Source organism: Balaenoptera physalus, assembly GCF_965194825.1.
Source record: "Balaenoptera physalus genome assembly, chromosome: 8".
Classification (NCBI taxonomy): Eukaryota; Metazoa; Chordata; class Mammalia; order Artiodactyla; family Balaenopteridae; genus Balaenoptera; species Balaenoptera physalus.
The window spans coordinates 119,226,959-119,247,232 of record NC_138887.1 but is presented as its reverse complement, the minus strand read 5'-3'; the positions used below and the strand labels follow the sequence as shown (position 1 = coordinate 119,247,232).

Genomic DNA, 20,274 nt, shown 5'->3' with positions numbered 1-20,274 from the left:
CAGTAGTTGTGCCTCACGGGCTCTAGAGCGCAGGCTCAGTTGTTGTGGCACACGGGCTTAGTTGCTCCGTGGCATGTGGGATCTTCCCGGACCAGGGCTCGAACCCGTGTCCCCTGCATTGGCAGGCGGATTCTTAACCACTGCGCCACCAGGGAAGTCCATCAAAGTATTTTAAATTGCAAATTGTTGCAATAAAGGAGTGCTGGCTTCCTGACTGCTACCTTTAAGATGGTTTGTGTATAATAACCTTGAACTTGTGGGGGGTCGTGAGCCCCGGTCTGTAGGTAGGGAGGGATAGAGGTGTCCCAGGCCGCGTGCAGGCAGCAGAATAACCAGGAGGAAGCAGATGTAAGGCCGGGCTGCGGCCTGGGTGCCCTGGACACCAGGCGAGGAGAGCCGCACCTTCTCCCACAGGCAGGAGGGACCACAGAAGGTTTCAGCCAGCAGGGTCTCTGCTCAGTGCTGCTCTGTTCCCTGGGCTAGGCACACAGGCAACAGAGGACCAGGCCACGTGATCTTCTAACTGTGTCCTCTGAACCATGAAAATGGGGCCGTGTGCAAACTAGAGGGGACGACGCGGAGGCTCTGGAATCCCGCCTGGCAGCTCTGGTTTCCCTTCCGCCTGTGGGATTTCCCTTTCTTCTTCATAGACCTCCCCGGGGATGCGCTGGTCTCCTAGATCAGTTTAGAACAGATCTTTGGGAAATGTCGGCTCCCCACAGCGGTGGTGGAAGGTCAGAGTTCACTGGCTTTGGACACAAGGACCTGGGACGTGGAGCCCCGTGTTTTGCAAGTAAGAGGGGGTGTCCCCAAGACCTTGTAGGCGCCAACGGCAGAGATATGTGGCCCAGAGGCTTCCAGGACCAGGTGACCAAGAGTGAAAACGAAAGGGCTGGTGATGCCAGGGGACAGACAATCCCAAGGGGTCCTCTGGCTTAGGAACGTCCCCACAGGACCTGACCCAGAATCTTCCGTGCTTTTTTCAGTGAGAAATAAAGATCCCAAAGCATCCAGCAGGGACTAGATGAGAAATGGTGGGGAGTCACACAGGGAGGTGTTTCTAGCCCGATCCCACCCCGAAGGGAGACCCAGGTGGCCTCTGGACACAAGGTACACATGAGGACACTCCAGGGACCAGGTCTTCCTGAGAGATGATGGCTTTTACCCCACTTCCTAGAATGTGAGAAGTAGGCTGTTTTTCCCCTTCCTTGAAAAAGCAAAGCTACAAACAATCCCTGTGCTGCGTACCTGACTCCCTGCTGTGGTGGCAGCTGATCTAGAAGTTTCTGCTCTTATGGTGACTTTGGCCTCACACCCAGCATTTCTCTTCCCTCCCCTCCTTATATAACGAGCCGGCCTCTTGAATAGAATGGGTTTGTTGGCCGCAAAAACAAAAACAAAAACCCCAGCAAACTCCTTGTTTGGATTCGTTAGCGCTGTGGTCTGTGACCTTGAGTCCCCGACTGGGAACCACTAGTTACTCTGTGCCCATGGGGTCTCCAGTCGGGCCCTGGGATTTGTGTCTCCCGCCCTCCAGACATCCTGAGGCTGCCCGGTGACCCCGGCTTCCCCCTGCTTCCATTTGGAGCGTGAAGGCCAGAGCCCTCGCCCCGGGGTCTACACTGGATGGCTTGGCCTGCGAGAGGGGACGTGGGTTTGCAGACCTTCCTCCCGGCCCTCCTGCTGCCTGACCCCAGCTAGCTGTTCCATCTCCAGGTTTATCTTCTCTGCCCGAGATCCCCGCGGCCTCAGGGCCCTGAGTCTGGGCGTGTGCAATACACCTGCTCCCCTGCGTTCCGGAAGGACGCAGAGCCGTGGGTGCAGGACCAAGTGACCACTCCAGCTCCTGTCCCCACATGGACTGATGACCACAGGCCTCTTGGGGCGGCCCAAGGCAGCCCCTCAGCTAGACTGCAGGCTCCCTGCTGTCTCCTGTAGAAATGACAGGAGGTGGGCGATCAAGGCCCAGAGTGGTGGGTGATTGGTTGGCCGACAGAACTGAGGCCATCTCTGCCTATTTGCTGCTATTACTTTTTTTTTAATTGATAGACTTCTTTTTTTGAGAAGTTTTAGATTTACAGAACACTTGAGCAGAAAGTACAGAGAGCTCCCTTGTACCCCCTTCCCCTCCCCTCCAGCATCCCCTGTTATTAGCGGTGCATTTGTTACCACTGATGAGCCTTTATTAATACACTATTATTAACTGAAAGTCAGAGTTTATATCGGGCTCATTCTTGGTTTTGTACATTTTGTGGGTTTTGACAAACGTATAGTGACGTGTATGCACCATTACAGTATCAGAGTAGTTTCACTGCCCTAAAAATTCCCGGTGCTTTGCCTGTTCATCCCTCCCCCATCCCCTGGCAGCTACTTACAGGTGTTTGTCCTGCCGCCTCTGGGCCTGACCCCAGGGTGCACCCACCAGGGGCACTGTGACCCATCCCGGCCTTGGGGCTCAACCCGGCATGTGGAAGGGAGTCTGCCATCTCAGTGCCAGGAGGAGGGATGGCCTAGAATAGAATTTGGGGGCTGGAAGGCCTTTGGAAGAGCTCCAGGGTTCAGACCCAAATACCTCCTATCTCAGGTGAGGAAACCGAGGACCAGAGGTGGGATGTGAGTTTCCAATCAGCACAGCTGGTTGGAACAGAAATCTGTATCCAGGCCTCAGAGAGGGCATAGGTTCAATTCAGCTTCTTTTTTAACAATAGGAGCTAAGTTAGTAAAAAAGACCAAAAATAAATTTTGCAAAGAGCTAGCCACTCGCCTGTTTTGAGTGTCATCATTAACCTGCCCTGTGGGGGACTCTGGCCCAAGGTGGGGTGCCTGGAACCCTCAGTGGCCACTGGGCTCTGAGGGAGGACGCCGTGTGCCCCCAGTGCCCCCTGTTCTACCCGAGAACTCTGAGTTCCCACGAGGAGCCGCCCGACGTGTGCCCTGCGTGTGCCTGGCATGTGCCCGAGGGCCCCCGGGCAGGCCCTGCCCTGGAAGGAAGGGGAAGTGGGCAGATAGCATCTCCTGGAGCCGCTGGTCTCCACGTACCTGCTGCGTCAGGCTTTGACGCACAGCACCTGGAGCCCTTCTGTGCAGAGTGCCCTCCAGCCTTCCATCAGATTGAGGGCGCTGAGGTTTCTGTGGCTCCCGGAAGTTCCCAGAGCAGCTGCTCACCCTAATGGCCATGACCCCAAGCGTGGAGGAATCCCAGGAAGTAATACATTCACACAAAGCCAGTGGATGACAAAGGGCAACTTGGAACAAGAGCTTTGTCGCTGGACGCAAAGATACCAAGAGAACTGAAATTAGAGGATGGCCGACCTTGTGTAATAATCACAACTGACACCTGGGTGCGCAGAGCAGCCAGGCCCGTGCTAGGGGCTCCGTCTGTACTGTGACTCTGCAGGACAGTTGTTATCATTTTATGTAATGGAAACATAAGCTAGAAGGTCAAAGTCAACTAGAGAGGGCACGGTGTGATAGAGAACTTGGCTAGAAGTTGCAAGACCAGGATTTGGGTCTGGCTCGGTCATGACTCTACCATGTGGCTTTGAGCAACTCACTCCAATCTCTCTGGAAACCTGTTACCCCACCCGTAATGGAAGGGGATCAATTTGGAAGATTTCTGACATTTTCCAATGGCAACACCCTACGACTGCGTTATTTCCCTGGTTTAGGTGTCAGGAGACCAGGGGGTCTGCAGTAGGCCTGGACCAGGGGGGCACAGGTGCTGACAGATACCACTCTGGAGGGGTCTCGGTGGGTGGTTGCCCCCAGGGCTGTAACTGCTGTTCTGGGTCTGGGGCGGCCTGGGACTGCTGGGGTTGGCAGGACCCACGGTGGGTCAGAGCAGCAGTGCCCACTGCGCAGAGGGCCAGGGGAGGGGTGGATGCGGTTGGATGAAAGGGGAGGTGGGAATTCCCTGGCGGTCCATTGGTTAGGACTCTGCACTTTAACTGCCAAGGGCGCGGCTTCCATCCCTGGTTGGGGAACTAGGATCCCACAAGCCATGCAGCGCGGCCAAAAAAAAAAAAAAAGGGGTCGGGGGGAGGTACGGAGTTGCCTACCTCCCATCCATGACAGTGACGAGATGTGATTCTCTGTCTCCATTCTGTGTGCGTATTTCTGGGCACAAAGTACAAAGAGCGGTCAGAGGGCTTCAGCCAGGACAGAGGGAAAAAGATGGTGCTCATCCCTGTTCACTCTCGTGACATCTAGAAGGACAGGGGGTGTCGGCTCCCCTCTGAAATCTACCCGCCCTGCTTCAAAGCTCATGCAGTGCACAATTGTTCAGACTTTTTTGTCCACAACGCAGTAACATGTATATTTTATTCATGTCTATGTGTGAATAATTGAAACAATTTTAGGAAACAATGAGATGCATCCTTGTTTTATTCTAATTTATATTTTGGTGGTTGTATAATCCGCTAAATCGATTTCACGATCCACTGATGGGTTGGCACTATTAGTTAGAAAACTGTGGCTAAATGCTTCTGGAGCAGCCAATTCAGCCTGGGATGAAAGTTAAGAGCGAATAAATAAAAGCACCTTCTCCGTTATGCTTACTTAGTGCAGAAGCCCTTGCGTTCTATTCAAGTCCCTGGTGTTTGCTGCTTCCCCTGAACTCCTTGTACTTTTCAATCTGTGACATGTGGTCACGGAGCAGGTGGTGACCCACAGGTAGGAATGGAAGAATCTTTGGGCACCTGCAGAAATGTTTAGGAAGAATCTTTTGATAAACAGTTTTATAAATATGGACACTGGATATTCTCCAGATCCTGAGCTGAAAACTGTGTGGACTTTGGCTCCTGGGCCAAGTCCCAGAGCCACATTGGGTAGGTGGTTGAGAGCAGAAATTAGGTCTCTAAGCCCTGAGTCTTGCATAAGAGCCCCCTGCATGGAGGAGGGTGTGTCTCGGAGCTGCCAGCAGTGCTGTGACCTTATAAACATGTTCCCTGGGGGCTCAATTTTATTCTCATTCAAGTTTTCTGTCCTGCAGTTTGTCTTGAAGCCCAGACCCAAAGCATGTGATTTTCTCCCTGTGGTGCCCCCGCTGCCCGTGGAGCGCTAGGCAGGCGGGTGGAGAGGCAGCTGTCGGGGGCCATTTGGGTCTGCGGGACGCACCCAGCAGCGTCTCCACTTTCCCTCGTGGTTGCTTTTTTCCTTCATGGAGAGGACTTAACATGTGGGAGGCCCGATGACTAGCAGAGTCACCTAGCTGGCCGGGCAGTGGATGGCGCCCACAGAGGGTTCAACACCAAGGCTACCACAGTCTCAGTTGGTGGTTTGGCATTTTACTTGCGGGTAAATAAACCCTCCCCAGAAACCCAGCGCTGGTCTTTGCAGACCCTCTCTTAAGGTTTGTCTTAGTAAAATCATGAAATGTCAGAGTTGAAAACAGCCCTAGAAATTAAGGGCCGGCTGTCCTCTGACAGACAGCCACTTCTGTTTGTCCTTGCTTTCAGATGGGCCAGGTGGCCCGAGAGATCCCATTAGAACATCCTTCTCTGATCATGAGGTCTTGGTGTCTCCTGTACCCTAGGCTGTCATCAGTCATTTATGTCTCAGTGTGAATGAGCTTCTTGGCCCCTTTTCCAGTGTCGGTTTTGTGTGGGGAAAGACTCCCATTTGAGTCCTGCCCGTGTGTCCGGCAGCGTGGAGGAGCGCATTACTGGGTGAATAAGCGTCTCCCTGCTGTCAGCTGACTGTGGTGGGTGGAGGGAGATGGCGGGTAGGTACCACACAGCATCATTGCACGCCTGGTGGAAACTCACACCACTTACCCCAGCAAGTGACACGAGAACAATTCTCATCATTCCACAGGTGACGCTAGAGTGTGATTTCGGGACTTTTCCAACCTGCTGTTCTCCTTTACACATTGTAAATCTTCCATGACAGTAAAAAACAGGACTATTTGGGCTGCTTCCTGTTTTTTACTGAACCTGCAGGAGCGAAGACCTTTCACACCTGTCTTTTCCTCTCATCCATCTATCTCCCTTGGGGATTTCGAGGTCCTTGACAAAGTCAGGGCTCTGTGTGTACAGAGACCCCCCTGCTGACCGAGTGGGCCCCACTCCCCTCCCCAGGGGTAGCTGACTGTCTCCAAACTGCCACCTTCCTGCGGCCAGACTCGCCCAAGGTCAGCATCCACCAGCTCGAGGGTGGTGGGGGGAGGGGTCTAGGTTTCTGTATCGGTCAGGGCTCCGGAGACAGAACCAAGAGGAGTGAGAGATACACATACTGTATACGCATATACACATCCTACATGTATGTCCTTAATATACACACATATATATATCCTTAATATATATTTATCACGTATTAATATATTAAGTATATACAATGTATACTTAATATAAATATTAACTAATAGTAACAGTTGTATATATTACATATATTACACATATTATATTAACTTATATCGTTATATATTATATATCACAATAGGATATTAACTGATATATGTTATTTATATTATAAATATAATTATAGTGTTAAGATAATAAATATTACATATCAAGGGATTTGTGTTAAGGAATTGGCTCATGTTGGTGGGAACTGGCAAATCCTGAATCCGCAGGGCAGGCCAGCAGGTGGAAACTCAGGCAGGAGTTGATGCTGAGATCTTGAGGCAGAATTTCTTCTTTCAGAAACCTCAGTTTTCGCTCTAAGGCCTTCAGCTGACTGGGTGAAGGCCAGCCACGTCGCGGAAGGTGATCTCCTTAAACCCTGCTGATTACAGATGCTAACCTCACCTACAGATACCTTCACAGCAGCATCTAGCTCAGTGCTGATTAAACCACTGGGCGCTGTGGTCTGGCCAAGTTGACACATGAAATTAACCATCACAGGCTCTGTGATGGCGCCTGGTCATCAGAGCCCAAAGCTCTCTCCTCCGTAACACCACTCTCCTCCCATCAGCTGGCTTGGCCTAAAACACCACCTGTGGAGACTGGGATTGTTCTGGATCTGGGACCTGCAGCCCTGGCCATATTTGCTGACAAGAGCGTGAAAGATGCCTACGATGGGCTCTGGGGGGGGGGCGGGGCTGCAGCAGACCAGGCAGCTCGGCTCCTCCCCTGTGTCTCCTGGGCAACCCCAGGCACTTGCCTCCTTCCCTGCTGACCGTGAGCTGACCCAGACCCCCTGCGTCCTTCACCCAGCCTGCCCCTCCCACTGCCTCTATCCGGGAGGGGCTCGGGCTGGAAGAAGACCAGAGGCTGGGGCCTAGTCCTCAGTGGTTAGCAGAGGCTGGACTCGACTTGGCCTGGGAACATTTGCCTTTAAGAGGTCACTTTGGGGGCCTGAGCTGGGAGGGTGTGGAGGGAGGGCCCTGGGAATGTGGATCGGGGTCCCAAGGCGCCCCACAGCCCAAGTCCCTGTTCCCCTCTGCACAGCATCCTTGGCTGTAGAGCCAGGAGGCCACGGGTCCTTCCAAGGTTCCATTTACCTCTGGCCAAGCAAAGGCTGCCCACAAGGCAGGGCCTGGCCCCATGGCCTTTCAGCAGGAAGAGAGCCTCTGGGGGCGGCCTGCACTGTGTAGCCCCGCTTCAGGATCGCCAGGCTCCGGTTATTAACCAGTCTGTCTTCTGCTTGGGAAAGGGATAAAGACGGCTCTCTAATTACAGGAGGGGCAGCTAGCGTCTTTGCAGAAGCTCCTCACCTGATTTCAGACCCAGGTGGAGCGTGAGAGACTGCCCTGGCTTCCCAAGTCGGTGGTTGCCCCGGGTGACGCCCTTGGCCTCTCCGTGGCCTTTATCGGTGAGGCCGGAGTGCGTCTTGGCCAGTGGCCCTGATGGAACCCAGTTCCGTTTGAGAGCTCACACTATGGGAAGGGCCGTCTTTTTTTTTTTTTAACCTTTTTTAAAAATTGAAGTATGGTTGATTTACAGTGTTTCAGGTGTGCACAGCAAAGTGATTCAGATATATATATATATTCTTTTTCAGACTCTTTTCCATTATAGGTTATTACAAGACATTGAATATAGTTCCCTGTGCTATACAGTAGGTCCTTGTTGTTTATCTAGTTTACATATAGTAGTGTGTATCTATTAATTCTAAACTCCTAATTTATCCCTCCCCTGTTTCCCCTTTGGTAACCATAAGTTTGTTTTCTATGTTTATGAGTCTGTTTCTGTTTTGTAAATAAGTTCATTTGTATCATTTTTTAGATTCCACACATAAGTGATATCATATATTTGTCTTTGATTTACTCCACTTAGTATGATAATCTCTAGGTCCAACCATGTAGCTGCAAATGGCATTATTTCATTCTTTTTTATGGCTGAGTAATATTCCACTGCATATATGTACCACATCTTCTTTATTTATTCCTCTGTTGATGGACGTTTAGGTTGCTTCCATGTCTTGGCTATTGTAAATAGTGCTGCTGTGAACGTAAGGGTGCATGTATCTTTTCAAATTAGAGTTTTCGTCTTTTCCAGATATACGTCCAGGAGTGGGATTGCTGGGTCATGCGGTAGTTCTATTTTTAGTTTTTTAAGGAATCTCCATTCTGTTCTCCATAGTGGCTGCACCAACTTGCATTCCCACCAACAGTATAGGAGGGTTCCCTTTTCTCCACACCCTCTCCAGCATTTATAATTTTTAGCCATTTTGTTGATGGCCATTCTGACCGGAGTGAGGTGATACCTCATTGTAGTTTCGGGAAGGACCTTCTTTTGTATCATCCTATCTGGTCTGCATAACATTGCCCTGTGATACAGAAGGCACTATAGCCTCATTTTACAGATTGAAAAACTGAGGCCCTTGGAGACTAAAATGCTTTGCTCCATGCCAGAGTTAGGGGAGAGCTGAGGGGAGAATGCGGTCCCTTGACTACTCTGGTCTAGGGCTTCTGAAGCTACTTGTTGTTGAGAAAAGAGTTTACTGTCTGTTGCTGCCGTGGAGCTGGAGAGGCCACTGGGTGAGCAATTGGGGACAGCAGTGGGGCAGGATACTCCCTTAACACCAAGGAGGGTCAGGCTGCCAGATTTCTGCCTTTTGCACGGCCCAGGGCTTCTTTCTTGGGAGAAAGTCCTGCCCACCGTGGGGCCGAAGCACTTTCCCTCCCGCTGTTGGTCAGTAGGCATCACATGGGCACAAAGACCAAGAGTCATTGGCCAGGGCAGCGAGGGAGCCCCCAAACAGCTATGTGAATCAATCCTGGGACCACCAGGTGAGGGGAGGTGGGAGGGTGGCCGCAGGAGCGAAAAATAGTGGTTTTCTTTTCTCTTTTACATCAGGAAGCCTCTCAGAGTGCACTCAGAAGCCATGATGTATTCTGTGGAAAATAAATAATTCTGGAACTTCTCCGAGAGTTACGTTTAGGCTTTTTCCCTAATTTGTCCCCTGTCCCTCCCCTGTTGCCGAGTTCCAGTGATTCTGGGTTCGTTCCTTATTTTTCTGAGAGTCGTTATGTAACATGACTGTTCTCAAAGGCTCCAAGTGACCATGGCTCTGGTCACCGCCCCCAACATTAGTATCAAGAATTGCCCGTTTGGTGGTTTTGAGGGATTGAGCAAAGCCAGTCCATCTGGAGACGCCTCCCTTGGGTATCCCACGCGAGGGCCTCACCAAGGCCTTCGCCACAATTCCAACAGCTCGGGCGCAGACGAGGTTGGATGGTGCGAGCAGCCCCCCATGTTGGTGACAGGGAGCACGGGGGTCAGGGGGACAGGCAGGGCAGGGGGCCAGGTACCCGTAGTCTGAGGACACCACTCACGGCTTTCCAGAATCATGCTGAGCATCTGCTGGGATGCACCTGGCATTTGTACTAGCGATGCATGTCCTTAAAATTGAGGGACCTGGGCTTCCCTGGTGGCACAGTGGTTGAGCGTCAGCTTGCCAATGCAGGGCACAGGGGTTCGAGCCCTGCTCTGGGAAGATCCCACATGCCGCGGAGCAACTAGATCCGTGAGCCACAACTACTGAGCTCTGCGCGTCTGGAGCCTGTGCTCCGCAACAAGAGAGGCCACGATAGTGAGAGGCCCGTGCACCGCGATGAGGAGTGGCCCCCGCTTGCCGCAACTAGAGAAAGCCCTTGCATAGAAACGAAGACCCAACACAGCTAAAAATAAATAAATAATAAAAATAAAGGAATTCCTTTAAAAAAAAATATATAAAAAAAAAAAAATTGAGGGACCTTAGCAATCACCTGAGAAACTAGAGGGTTAGTACTTAAGAAGCAGATTGAGACACACATTAAGATAGAAAGCCAGACGTGTGTGGGTCCTGACCCACTCAACTATGAAGCATCAGCAGGGAAGCAAGGGGCACCCCCTCATCCCTCCGTTGGTGGAGCCCACACCGTGTCTGGAGACTGTGCCCTGAGCTGGTAGAACAGTGGAGAGTATTTGGTAGTTTGAGAGATGAAGAAAATTATTTTGATGACAAATCCTAGAAGATGAGAGGCATTTTATTCTCAACCCAGCAGCGCCCCCTTAAACTGGTCCTGATTCCACCTGCTGTTTAGCCCAACTGATAAGAACAGAGAAGGTCTGAGCTAACAGGCATCTTCTGAAATTATCTAGCTAAACCCTCTCATCTGACAGATGGAAAACTGGATTCAGACGTGCCCGAGATCCCCCAGATCCCCAGATAGTAAACCACAGAACTGGGCTGGAACCCGGCCTTCCGGCTCCATCTTTGTGAACAGGTCGTGTTCTTATGTGCCCGAGGGGTGTGGGCTCGTCGACACCCAGACAGCGCCCTGGGTCAGCTCTCTGCACCCGGGTAGCCCCAGATGCCGCTGAGGGACACTCTTTGGGCTCAGGTCTGCTCAGCAGGGGAGGAGCACAAAACTGTCCTCAAAGTGTTCCCTCCTCAGTAGGAGTCTAACGGCTGGTAATTGCACAGGAATGTTCTGTGGTCACCCTGACGTTTAAAACCCCTGGTTGGCCCTTAGGTGCAGGCCATGGCCCCTGACACTGGCAGCCTTTCTGTTTGTCCTGTGTGTGCACTTTCACCAGGGCTCTTTCTGGGGTAGCCCAGCTGCATCAACAAAGGAGTTTTGAAAGACAAAGCATCAGAAATGCTGAAAAGGCAGAACTATATCTGACCGATACACACCTACTGTCAAGGCTAAGACGGGAGTAAAACAGCCCTCATTTCTCAAGAATTCACACATCAGTTGGTTGTAAACAGTATAGAGAAATGTTGGGATAAGTGGCCGGGGAGTGGTTGAGCTGCCAATAAGACCCCAAACTACACAAAATGTGGATGATCGAATTTGGTGGTGGGATGCTTGATACTTTTCTGTCCTTTGCCACATCAGCATGAAATGCTTCTTAAAAAATTTCTATTGAAGTACAGCTGATTTACAATGTTGTATTAGGTGAATTACTTTTAATTAAGAAGTAGACCTTAAAGAGACAGTATCACAGGCTGCCTTGGTAGTGAATCATGGAACTGTACAGACCCTTCTCCATCCGTTCTCTTCCCCTGTGATCTCACTGTGCTATGGAGACTCACTTTGAATAGAAGAACCCTGTATCTTCACAGCCTCCAATACCAAGTTGCTTTTTTAGTCCTTTTTTTTTTTTCAGTTTTTTGGCTGTGTTGGGTCTTTGTTGCTGCGTGCGGGCTTTCTCTAGTTGTGGCGAGCGGGAGCTACTCATCACTGCAGTGCGCAGGCTTCTCATTGCGGTGGCTTCTCTGGTTGCGGAGCACGGGCTCTAGGCACGCGGGCTCAGTAGTTGTGGCTCGCGGGCTCTAGAGTGCAGGCTCAGTAGTTGTGATGCACGGGTTTAGTTGCTCCGCGGCATGTGGGATCTTCCCAGACCAGGGATCGAACCCGTGTCCCCTGTGTTGGCAGGTGGATTCTTAACCACTGTGCCACCAGGGAAGAGTCCCCCGGGTTGTTTTTGGTCACTGGAGCTGAGCCATCCCAAGGTTGTGGGAGGGTTTAATAAAAAGAGCTCTGAGCTGGGAGCGGGTGGACCTGGGTTGTAGGGCCTGCTTGCTACTGTCTGGTTGTCTGGCCTTGGGCAAGTGGCTTAACCTCTCTGACCCTCTGTATCTTCATCTGTAGACTGGGGTGATACCACTTGCCTTTCCTACTTGTGTGGGCTCCTCTGAGGACCAAATGAGGCAACAAATGGAAGTTTTAAGGACATTCTAATGGCAAATTAATGAGAGCCCTGCTGCTGAGACCTTACTGTTTTGAGTTAGACTTTTGGCTTTTGCCTGAAATTCTGAAGAGGGGCAGGGATGGGGTATTAAGGTTGGCTCGCATCTTGGGAATTTTCTCAAACCTGGGGCTTTTCTCTTTGTCCTGTTGCTTTCCTGACAGGTGACTTGATCAGCCCAAATCCTGTAAATGCACTCTCCCCAGAGACCCTGCTGTTTATCTCCGGAGCACGTGGTCAGGGTCTAAAATACAGTGTGTGCAGCTGAGGACAATCCCAGAGGACAGAGCCACCTCTTGGTGCCTCAATGTGGCCCAGTGAACTGGCCACCCAGCACCAGAGAGGGTCTGAATGCCTGCCGACGGGGAGAGAGAATTCAGGATGGCCAGATGTGGACAAAGCAGTGAGGGAGGCACAAAGCTCTGGTGGGCGTTTAAACTTTAGAAACCCCGTGAGCAGGGTGAGCTCCCGGTGCCTGGCCTTCTGGAATGTCAGCCGAGCTGAGAGGCCAGGTCCCAATCATTCCACCTGCTGATAGTCTCGTGGTCACCGCTGCAGTCGGAGATTTTCCCACACCAGCCTCCACGGTGCACACTGTTTCCTGGTGAGCTCGGGGAGGTGAGAGCCGAGATTAGAATCGTGGAATGTGGGATGGGGGAGCCTTCCAGCAAAGTCCACTACTGGTGCCAAGGGACTTCTCTGTGGGGATGCTTGACCGAGGAAAACGCACCGTGCGCTGCCGTGGTCGCTGATGTGGTGCCCTCCTCGTCTCGCTCTGGGCGGGACCAGCTTCAGGGGACCAGCTGCAGGCCCTCCCAGGGCTCCAGGCAGCCTGGGATGGGAGCGAGACCCGCGTCCTGGTCTCGGCTCTTTCGAGACCGCCTTGTCCTGAGTCACTTAACCGCCAGGGCCTCAGTCGCTAGAGCATGATGGTTCCATGAGGAATAACCGAGTATGTGCGACAGGGCTTTGGTGTGTGGGAACTGCTCTGCTGAACAAAAGTGAGAGGGTAATGATTATTTGAAACCGCAGAGGAATGTGCTCATTAAAATAGGAGCTAAGCGTCCACACCTGGTTCCTCCTCCGGCTTAGTGACCTGCAGTCTCGCGGGGTCTGCCCGTTCGCCGCCCCTCCCGCCCATCGGCACAGGCGTGCACCCCCTACACGTGCTGCCGGGGCAGGGGCTGCCTTGTCCAGGAGTTGATTCAGACACTTCTGCACACCTGCTGCATGTGGCGCAGAACAGCAAGATGAATGCTCTCCCCTCACCCTTGACTGGTTCACAGTCCGGTTAGAGAAATAGACTGATGCACGATAAGTCCTGTAATAAAGGTAGTCTAAGGTGCTGTGGAAGCACAGATAAGAGAAGAATGAACTCTGCCTGAGGGATCGTATCTGAATTGTGCTTTGCATGACAGTAGGAGTTCACCCTGTGAGCCAGGATCCTGGGGCTGGGAGCTGGGGGCAGGTGGGCAGGAGGAAAGGGCTCCAAGCTTCAGAGAGGCGGCCAGCTCCATCCTGCAGGGACCCAAGTGAAGCCAAGTCTGTTCTCCCAGGAAGGAGTTGTACGGTTGGCGAAGGGTGACCTTGAACTGAGGAGCTGAGACAGCATTCCAGGCAAAGTGTCCACAGTTGCACAGCTGTGTTTAAAAAGCTATCAAGATCCTGCCTGGGCTCTTGCTGAAAGAAGGAGACGGGGTGCAGAGCACATCAGAAATAAGGCTGCAGAGGTCAGCAAATCCCCAGGGCCTGTATTGGAGCCTGCAGGGCCCGGCTGAGAGCTCCTGACTGTGAATCACCCGTGGGAAGCTGGTGACTCCCCGCTTGGGCCGCCGGCTGAATCACCGTGAAGCCTGCACTGCACCGCAGACCAGTCGACTCTGTGGTGGGACCCAACTCCCGAGGTGCAACCAGCCTGGGACGCTGAAATAAACCAGCACCAGAGAGGCTGAGTCTGGAATCTGCCTACGTAAGAGATTGCCGGCAAGTCCCAGTGGACTAGGTGTGGGAGCCATTGCCTCGGCTATGGTGGAGGCCCTGGGGCTTTAGGGCAGAGGCCAGCATAATGGGGCCACGGTTTTAGGAATCACTGTTCTAGCAGAGGTTTGCAGATAGCTTGAAACAGGCTAAGCTGAAAGATTTGGAGAACAATTAGGAAACCCAAAAGAGAGCTGGGCAAAGGAGGGTGCAGACCTGGACCCTACAGCAGAGGGGTTGGGAGGGTGGAAGGGTTTAAAAGAAAGATTAGTCACACAGAAAACTACAAAACGTTGCTGAAAGAAATTAAAGAAGACACAAATAAATGGAGAGACCACCCATGTACATGGATTGGAGACTTAATATTAAGATGGCAATACTACCCAAAGTCATCTACAGATTCAATGCAATCCCTATCAAAATCCCAATGGCATTTTTTTGCAGATATAGAAAAATCCATCCTAAAATTTGTATGAACTCTCAAGGGACCCCAAGTAGCCAAAACAATCTTGAAAAAAAAAAAAGAACAAAGTTAGAGGTCTCACACTCCCTGATCTCAAAACTTATTACAAAGCTACAGTCATCAAAACAATATGGTACTGGCATAAAGACAGACATATAGACCAATGAAATAGAACAAAGAGTCCAGAAAGAAACTCTTCCATACATATATGGCCAAATGATTTTCAGCAAAAGTGCCAAGACCATTCACTGGGAAAAGATAGTCTTTTCAATACATGGTGCTGCTGGGAAAATTGGATATCCACATGTGGAAGAATAAAGTTGGACCCTAACCTTATTATACAATATACAGAAATTACAGTAGTTCCCCTTATCCACAGGGAATATGTTCCAAAACCCCCAGTGGATGCCTAAAACCATGGATAGAACTGAACCGTGGATACTGTGCTTTTTCCTAATATATACATACCTAGGATAAAGTTTAATTTATGAAGTAGGCTCAATAAGAGAATATCCAAATTGCCAGTGTCACTCCTCTTGCACTTTGGGGCCATTATTAAGTAAAATAAGGATCACGTGAGCACAAACACTGTCGATACCGCAACAGTCGAATGGATAACCAAGACGGCTACTAAGTGACTGGCGAGGGGGTAGCACATGTATTGTGTGGATATATGCTGGACAAAGGGATGACTCACGTCCGAGGCGGGACAGAGCAGGACAGTGCAAGATTTCATCAAGTTACTCAGAATGGCACGAAATTCAAACCTTATGAATTGTTTATTTCTGGAATTTTCTTTTTTTTCTAATTTTTATTTTATGTTATTATTATTATTTTGGCCACGCTGTGAGGCATGTGGGATCTTAGTTCCCCAACCGGGGAACGAACCCGCGCCCCCTGCAGTGGAAGCATGGAGTCTTAACCACTGGACTGCCAGGGAAGTCTCTGGAATTTTCTTTTTTTTTTTCCCGTTATTTATTTATTTATTTGGCTGCGTCAGATCTTAGTTGCCGCACGCAGGATCTTCACTGCAATGTGCGGGATCTTTTAGTTGTGGCATGTGGACTCTTAGTTGTGGCATGCATGTGGGATTTAATTCCCTGACCAGGGATCAAAACCGGGCCCCCTGCATTGGGAGCATGGAGTCTTAACCACTGGACCACCAGAGAAGTCCCTGGAATTTTCCATTAAATACTTTTGGACCCTGGTTGACCTCAAGTAACTGAAATCTTGGAAGGCAAAACTGCTGATAAGGGGGGTACTTCTGTAACTCAAAATGGATCAAAGACTTAAATATAAGAGCTTCAACTGTAAAACTTAGAAGAAAACAGGGGAAAAGCTCCATGACATTGGATTTGGCAATGATTTCTTGGGTATGACACCAAAGCACAGGCAACAAAGTATTGATAAAAATATCAACAGATAAATTGGACTACATCAAAATTAAAAACTTCTGTGCACCACAGGACACAATCCACAGAGTGAAAAGGCAACCTACAGAATGGGAAAAAAATACTTGCAATTCATATATCTGATAAAAGGTTAATATCCAGATTATATAAAGAACTCCTACCAACTCAGCAACAAACAAGCTGGTTAAAAAATAGAGGACTTCTTGAATAGACGTTTTTCTAGAAAAGATATACAAATAGCCAACAAGCACAAGAAAAGATGCTCAACATTTAGTAATCATTAGGGAAATGCAAATCAAAACCACAGAGAGGTACCATCTCATACCTATTAGGATGGGTACCATAAAAAACAAAAACTAAAATAAAACAGAAAATAATAACAAGTATTGGTGAGGATGTGGAGAAATTGGCACCCTTGTGTACCACTGGTGGGAATGTAAAATGGTGCAGCTGCTACGGAAAAAGTATGGGGGTTCCTCAAAAGTATTAAAAATAAATTACTGTATGATCCAGCAATTCCACATCTGGGTATATACCCAAAAGAAATGAAAGCAGGGTCTCAGAGATATTTGTACACTCACTGTATTAGTTTGCTAGGGCTGCCATAACAAAGTATCACAGACTGGGTGGCTTAAACAACAGAAATTTATTTTCTCACAATTCTAGAGGCTAGAAGTCCAAGGTCAAGGTGTCGCCAGGGTGAGTTTCTTCTGAGACCTCCTTCTTCGGCTCGTAGACGGCCATCTTCTCTCTGTGTCTTCATGTGTCTTCCTTCTGTGTCTGTTTCCTGATCTTCTCTTCTTATAAGGACACTAGTGCTGCTGGATTGAAGTCTTATTGGAGGGCCCATCCATATGACCTCATTTTAACTTAATTACCTCTTCAAAGACCCTCTCTACAAATACAGTCACATTCTGAGGTAATGGGCGTGGGAACGTCAAACCTGTGAGTTTTGAGGGGTACGCAGTTCAATCCATAACACCTGTGTTCATAGCAGCATTATTCACAGTAGCCAAAACGTGGAAGCACCCTGTGTCCCTTGATGGATGAACAGATAAACAAAATGTGGTCTATCCATACAATGGAACATTATTCAGCCTTTAAAAGGAAGGAAATTCTGTTACACGCTACAACACGGATGAACCTGAGGACATTATGCTAAGTGAAATAAGCCCGTCACAGAAAGACAAATACTGTACGATTCCACTTACATGAGGTCCGTAGAGTTGTCACATTCATAGAGACAGAAAGTAGAATGGGGGCAGGGGGTGCCAGGGGCTGGGGCAGGGGGCTGGGGGGTGGTTGTCAAATGCATATGGAGTTTCAGTTTGCAAAGGGAAGGGCCCTGGAGGTTAGTTGCGCAACAGTGTGAATGTGCTTAACTGCACTGAACTGTACACTTAAAATGGTTAAGATGGTAAATCTTGTGTACATGTATTTTACCACAATAAAAAAAGGAAAAAAGAAAAAAACCGAAAGGCTAGGGATGCAGCAGCTTCTCCCGGTGGAGGACTGCCCAGGTGCGGTTCCTGTCCAGGCATGGAGGTGTCCACCGGGCAAGAAACAGGAGGAAGGGGGAGCAGGGTGAGGGGGACGCGATGACTTCATTTTAGACACCATGAGTCTTTGGCGAGCTACTCCCCCCAAGGCCATCTCTCTGGGCCACGATGCCATCAGGCTTTTCTGACCGCTTTGCCCCAGCGGCGAGCCCTCCCATGCGGCCCTGTCATCTTTCCAGGAGGACACACTTCCTTGGGCCACATTCGCGTCATGAAATGAAGTCCTGCGCATCGGCCTCTCCCCAGAGCGCCGAGGTGGGCTTTGCCCTCCCCTTTTCTGCTTTCCTCCCTTGCACTTTTCCTTCTGCCCTGCGGTCCCGGCCTCTTCTTCCTGCTCCTTCCCTGGGGGGGGGACGGGAAGGGAAGCTGGAGGTGGGTCAGTATCTCCGAGGGGGGCCAGCGCGTCTCCACCCCTCCTTTCACCTTGTTGGCCCTCCGCGTCCTCCCTGGTGCTTGACATTCGAGGAGGACTCGGGGAGGGGCTGGTGATACACACAGAGAGCCAGGAGCGGCCCTGGACGAGGCCAGACGGGCACCTGAGGGTCCAGGTCGTTGACCACGTGCTCTCTTTCCGTCCTAGGACCTGAGTTCCTTTGCCATGCCGCTCCTGGATGGAGACCTGGAGAGTTCAGAAAAGCATCCATCTCGTAAGGTAAGCCACCTTCCTCACAGCTTCTCACGGCTCACCGGAGGTGCCACTGAGGCAGAAGTCCCTCAGCGCGAGCCCAAGACACATCCACCCGTGCTTCCGCCTGTGCTCTCACCTGTACATCCACCTGCGCTCCCACCTACACGTCCACCCGTTCTCTGACCCGCGCTCCCACCTGCGCTCCCACCCGCGCTCCCACCTGCGCTCCCACCCGTGCACCTGGCTGCGGCCGAGCTCAGCCTCACACCTGCCAGGCTTCACTCCTTTCTCTTCTATTCTCTTCCCTCTGGACTCCCCAAAGAGGGCAGAGGTGATGCCGAAGATTGACAGTGAGCTTGGCACCCTGAGCGCCCGAGGAGCTAATTAGCGAAGAGAGGAGGTTGAAAGCATCAGTGAAAGTGGGATGTGGAGACCAACTTTCTCCCCCGCAGGCGGGAGCCCCTTCTGCCTGCCCGTTCCTCGCCCCGTTCCTCTCCCTTCCGTCCTCTTTCCCCCTTTTCCTTTCCTCTCTTTAACCCACATTCTCCCCTCTCCCGCTGGTCAGTTTTTCCTCCACGAGGAAGCTGGGGCCGTGGAGGGCAGGCAGCCGAGGAGTACGCGTCCCGGGGTGGGTGGGTTGGCCATGGCAAGCAAAGGGAGGTCAAGGTGGCCCGCGGTCAGGGTGAGTGTGGGGCAGACGGCTGGGGCGGCTGGTGGGCCGAGGCTTCGGGAGGGGCCGCCGTGAGCAGTGTCTGAGAGGAGAGATATGAGCTAGGCTGAATTCTTTGGCCCTGGAGGTTCCACGTCCCTCATCCCACCAGGCTGATGGCAAATGTGCATCTCCATCATTATTGGGACTTCCTTCCTAGATTGTGCAAAGGTCCTGGGGTCCCATGCAGCACCTACACTTGGGTTTTAAATGAAGAAACTGGACTTCAGGATGGTGAAAAGACTTTCCCACAGTCATAGGGCTGCTTAATAACCAAGCTGGCTTCAGTCTGGGTTGCTTGGTGCTCAGCCCAGTGTGCGTTGCGCTGCGTCTGGACACCCTGAACTGGGGCCAGTGGCGCAGGCCCTGCCAGGAAAGTGTCCTCAGCCGGACAGGTACCGCACAGAGGCTTCCTGCCCTTTCTGGGTCATCTCTGCATCTTTGTACCCTGTGACTAAGATCCCCATCTCCTTAGGGAACCGCAAATCCTCAGTGACTGCCAAGCTGAATGTGGACTGGACGCTTGGCGGCCTCCTCGCCCACCTAGGTACCACGCAGAGTTCAGTGGAGGGGCCACAGCTGAGCTCCCCTTTACGGGTGCTCTTGACTCAAGGATGCCAACCCTGGGACTTCCCTGGCGGTCCAGTGGTTAGGACTCTGCGATTTCACTGCTGAGGGCGCGGGTTCAATCCCTTAGTCGGGGAACTAAGATCCCACAAGCCACGCAGCGCAGCCGAAAAAAAAGAAAACAACGATTCCAACCCTGCATTCCCAAGCATCAGTGGAAATGGGAGCTGCCTGGTCTTCCCACCTGTCCCCTTTCCTGGTCCCCCTGTTCCCAGAGGTGGCAGCTCTTTGTTACATAGCACATCACGGTGCAAGGGCTTCTGGTCACCTTGACTCTGCACAGCTCTGTGTGCAGCTCCCGGGCCAGTATCGGGAGGAAGGTCAGTGCCGTCGACGTCCCTGGGATCATTCAACACCACTGTGGTCACTCTGGGTCAGCCAGCATGGCCTGGTCTGGGGCAGTCTGTGGAATGCCCAAATGACCACGGGTTTTCCCGTCTGTGTCCCTTGATCCTGGGATGAGGAGCCCGGCTCCTTTGTTCGTCTTTCCTGGCAACTTCCCTTCTGTGTGACCTGGGGCAAGATATTCTCTGTGAACCTGTCTCCCCATCGGCAAACCCGGGCTCGTGACGGTGCTCACCTTTCCTCATGAGGATCAAATGAGCTTGTCGATGGAGCAGACGTAGAGCAGTGACTGGCCCGGGACACGTGCTCAAGGGCAGTCTGGGAACGCAGGCGTGGCCTCAGGACGCCCCCCACTTCGGAGCGCCGTGAAGGGGTGCCTCCACGACCCATTTACCCGAGCCGTCGGGAACGTGGCATCTGGCCAGGCCTTAGACG

The 20,274-nt window shown here is 51.4% G+C and overlaps 1 protein-coding gene across 3 annotated transcripts in view; it reads left to right on the top strand.

Annotated features, from left to right (window-relative positions):
• The window catches only part of PRKAG2 (protein kinase AMP-activated non-catalytic subunit gamma 2), a 278,947-nt gene that overhangs the window by 59,342 nt on the left and 199,331 nt on the right, over window positions 1-20,274 (top strand). For all 3 annotated transcript variants that reach the window (XM_082473796.1, XM_082473795.1, XM_082473794.1), the window contains one exon: window positions 18,111-18,182. In XM_082473796.1, the coding sequence (XP_082329922.1) occupies window positions 18,111-18,182 (72 nt within the window). Of the gene's footprint in view, window positions 1-18,110; window positions 18,183-20,274 lie in introns of those variants that run through there.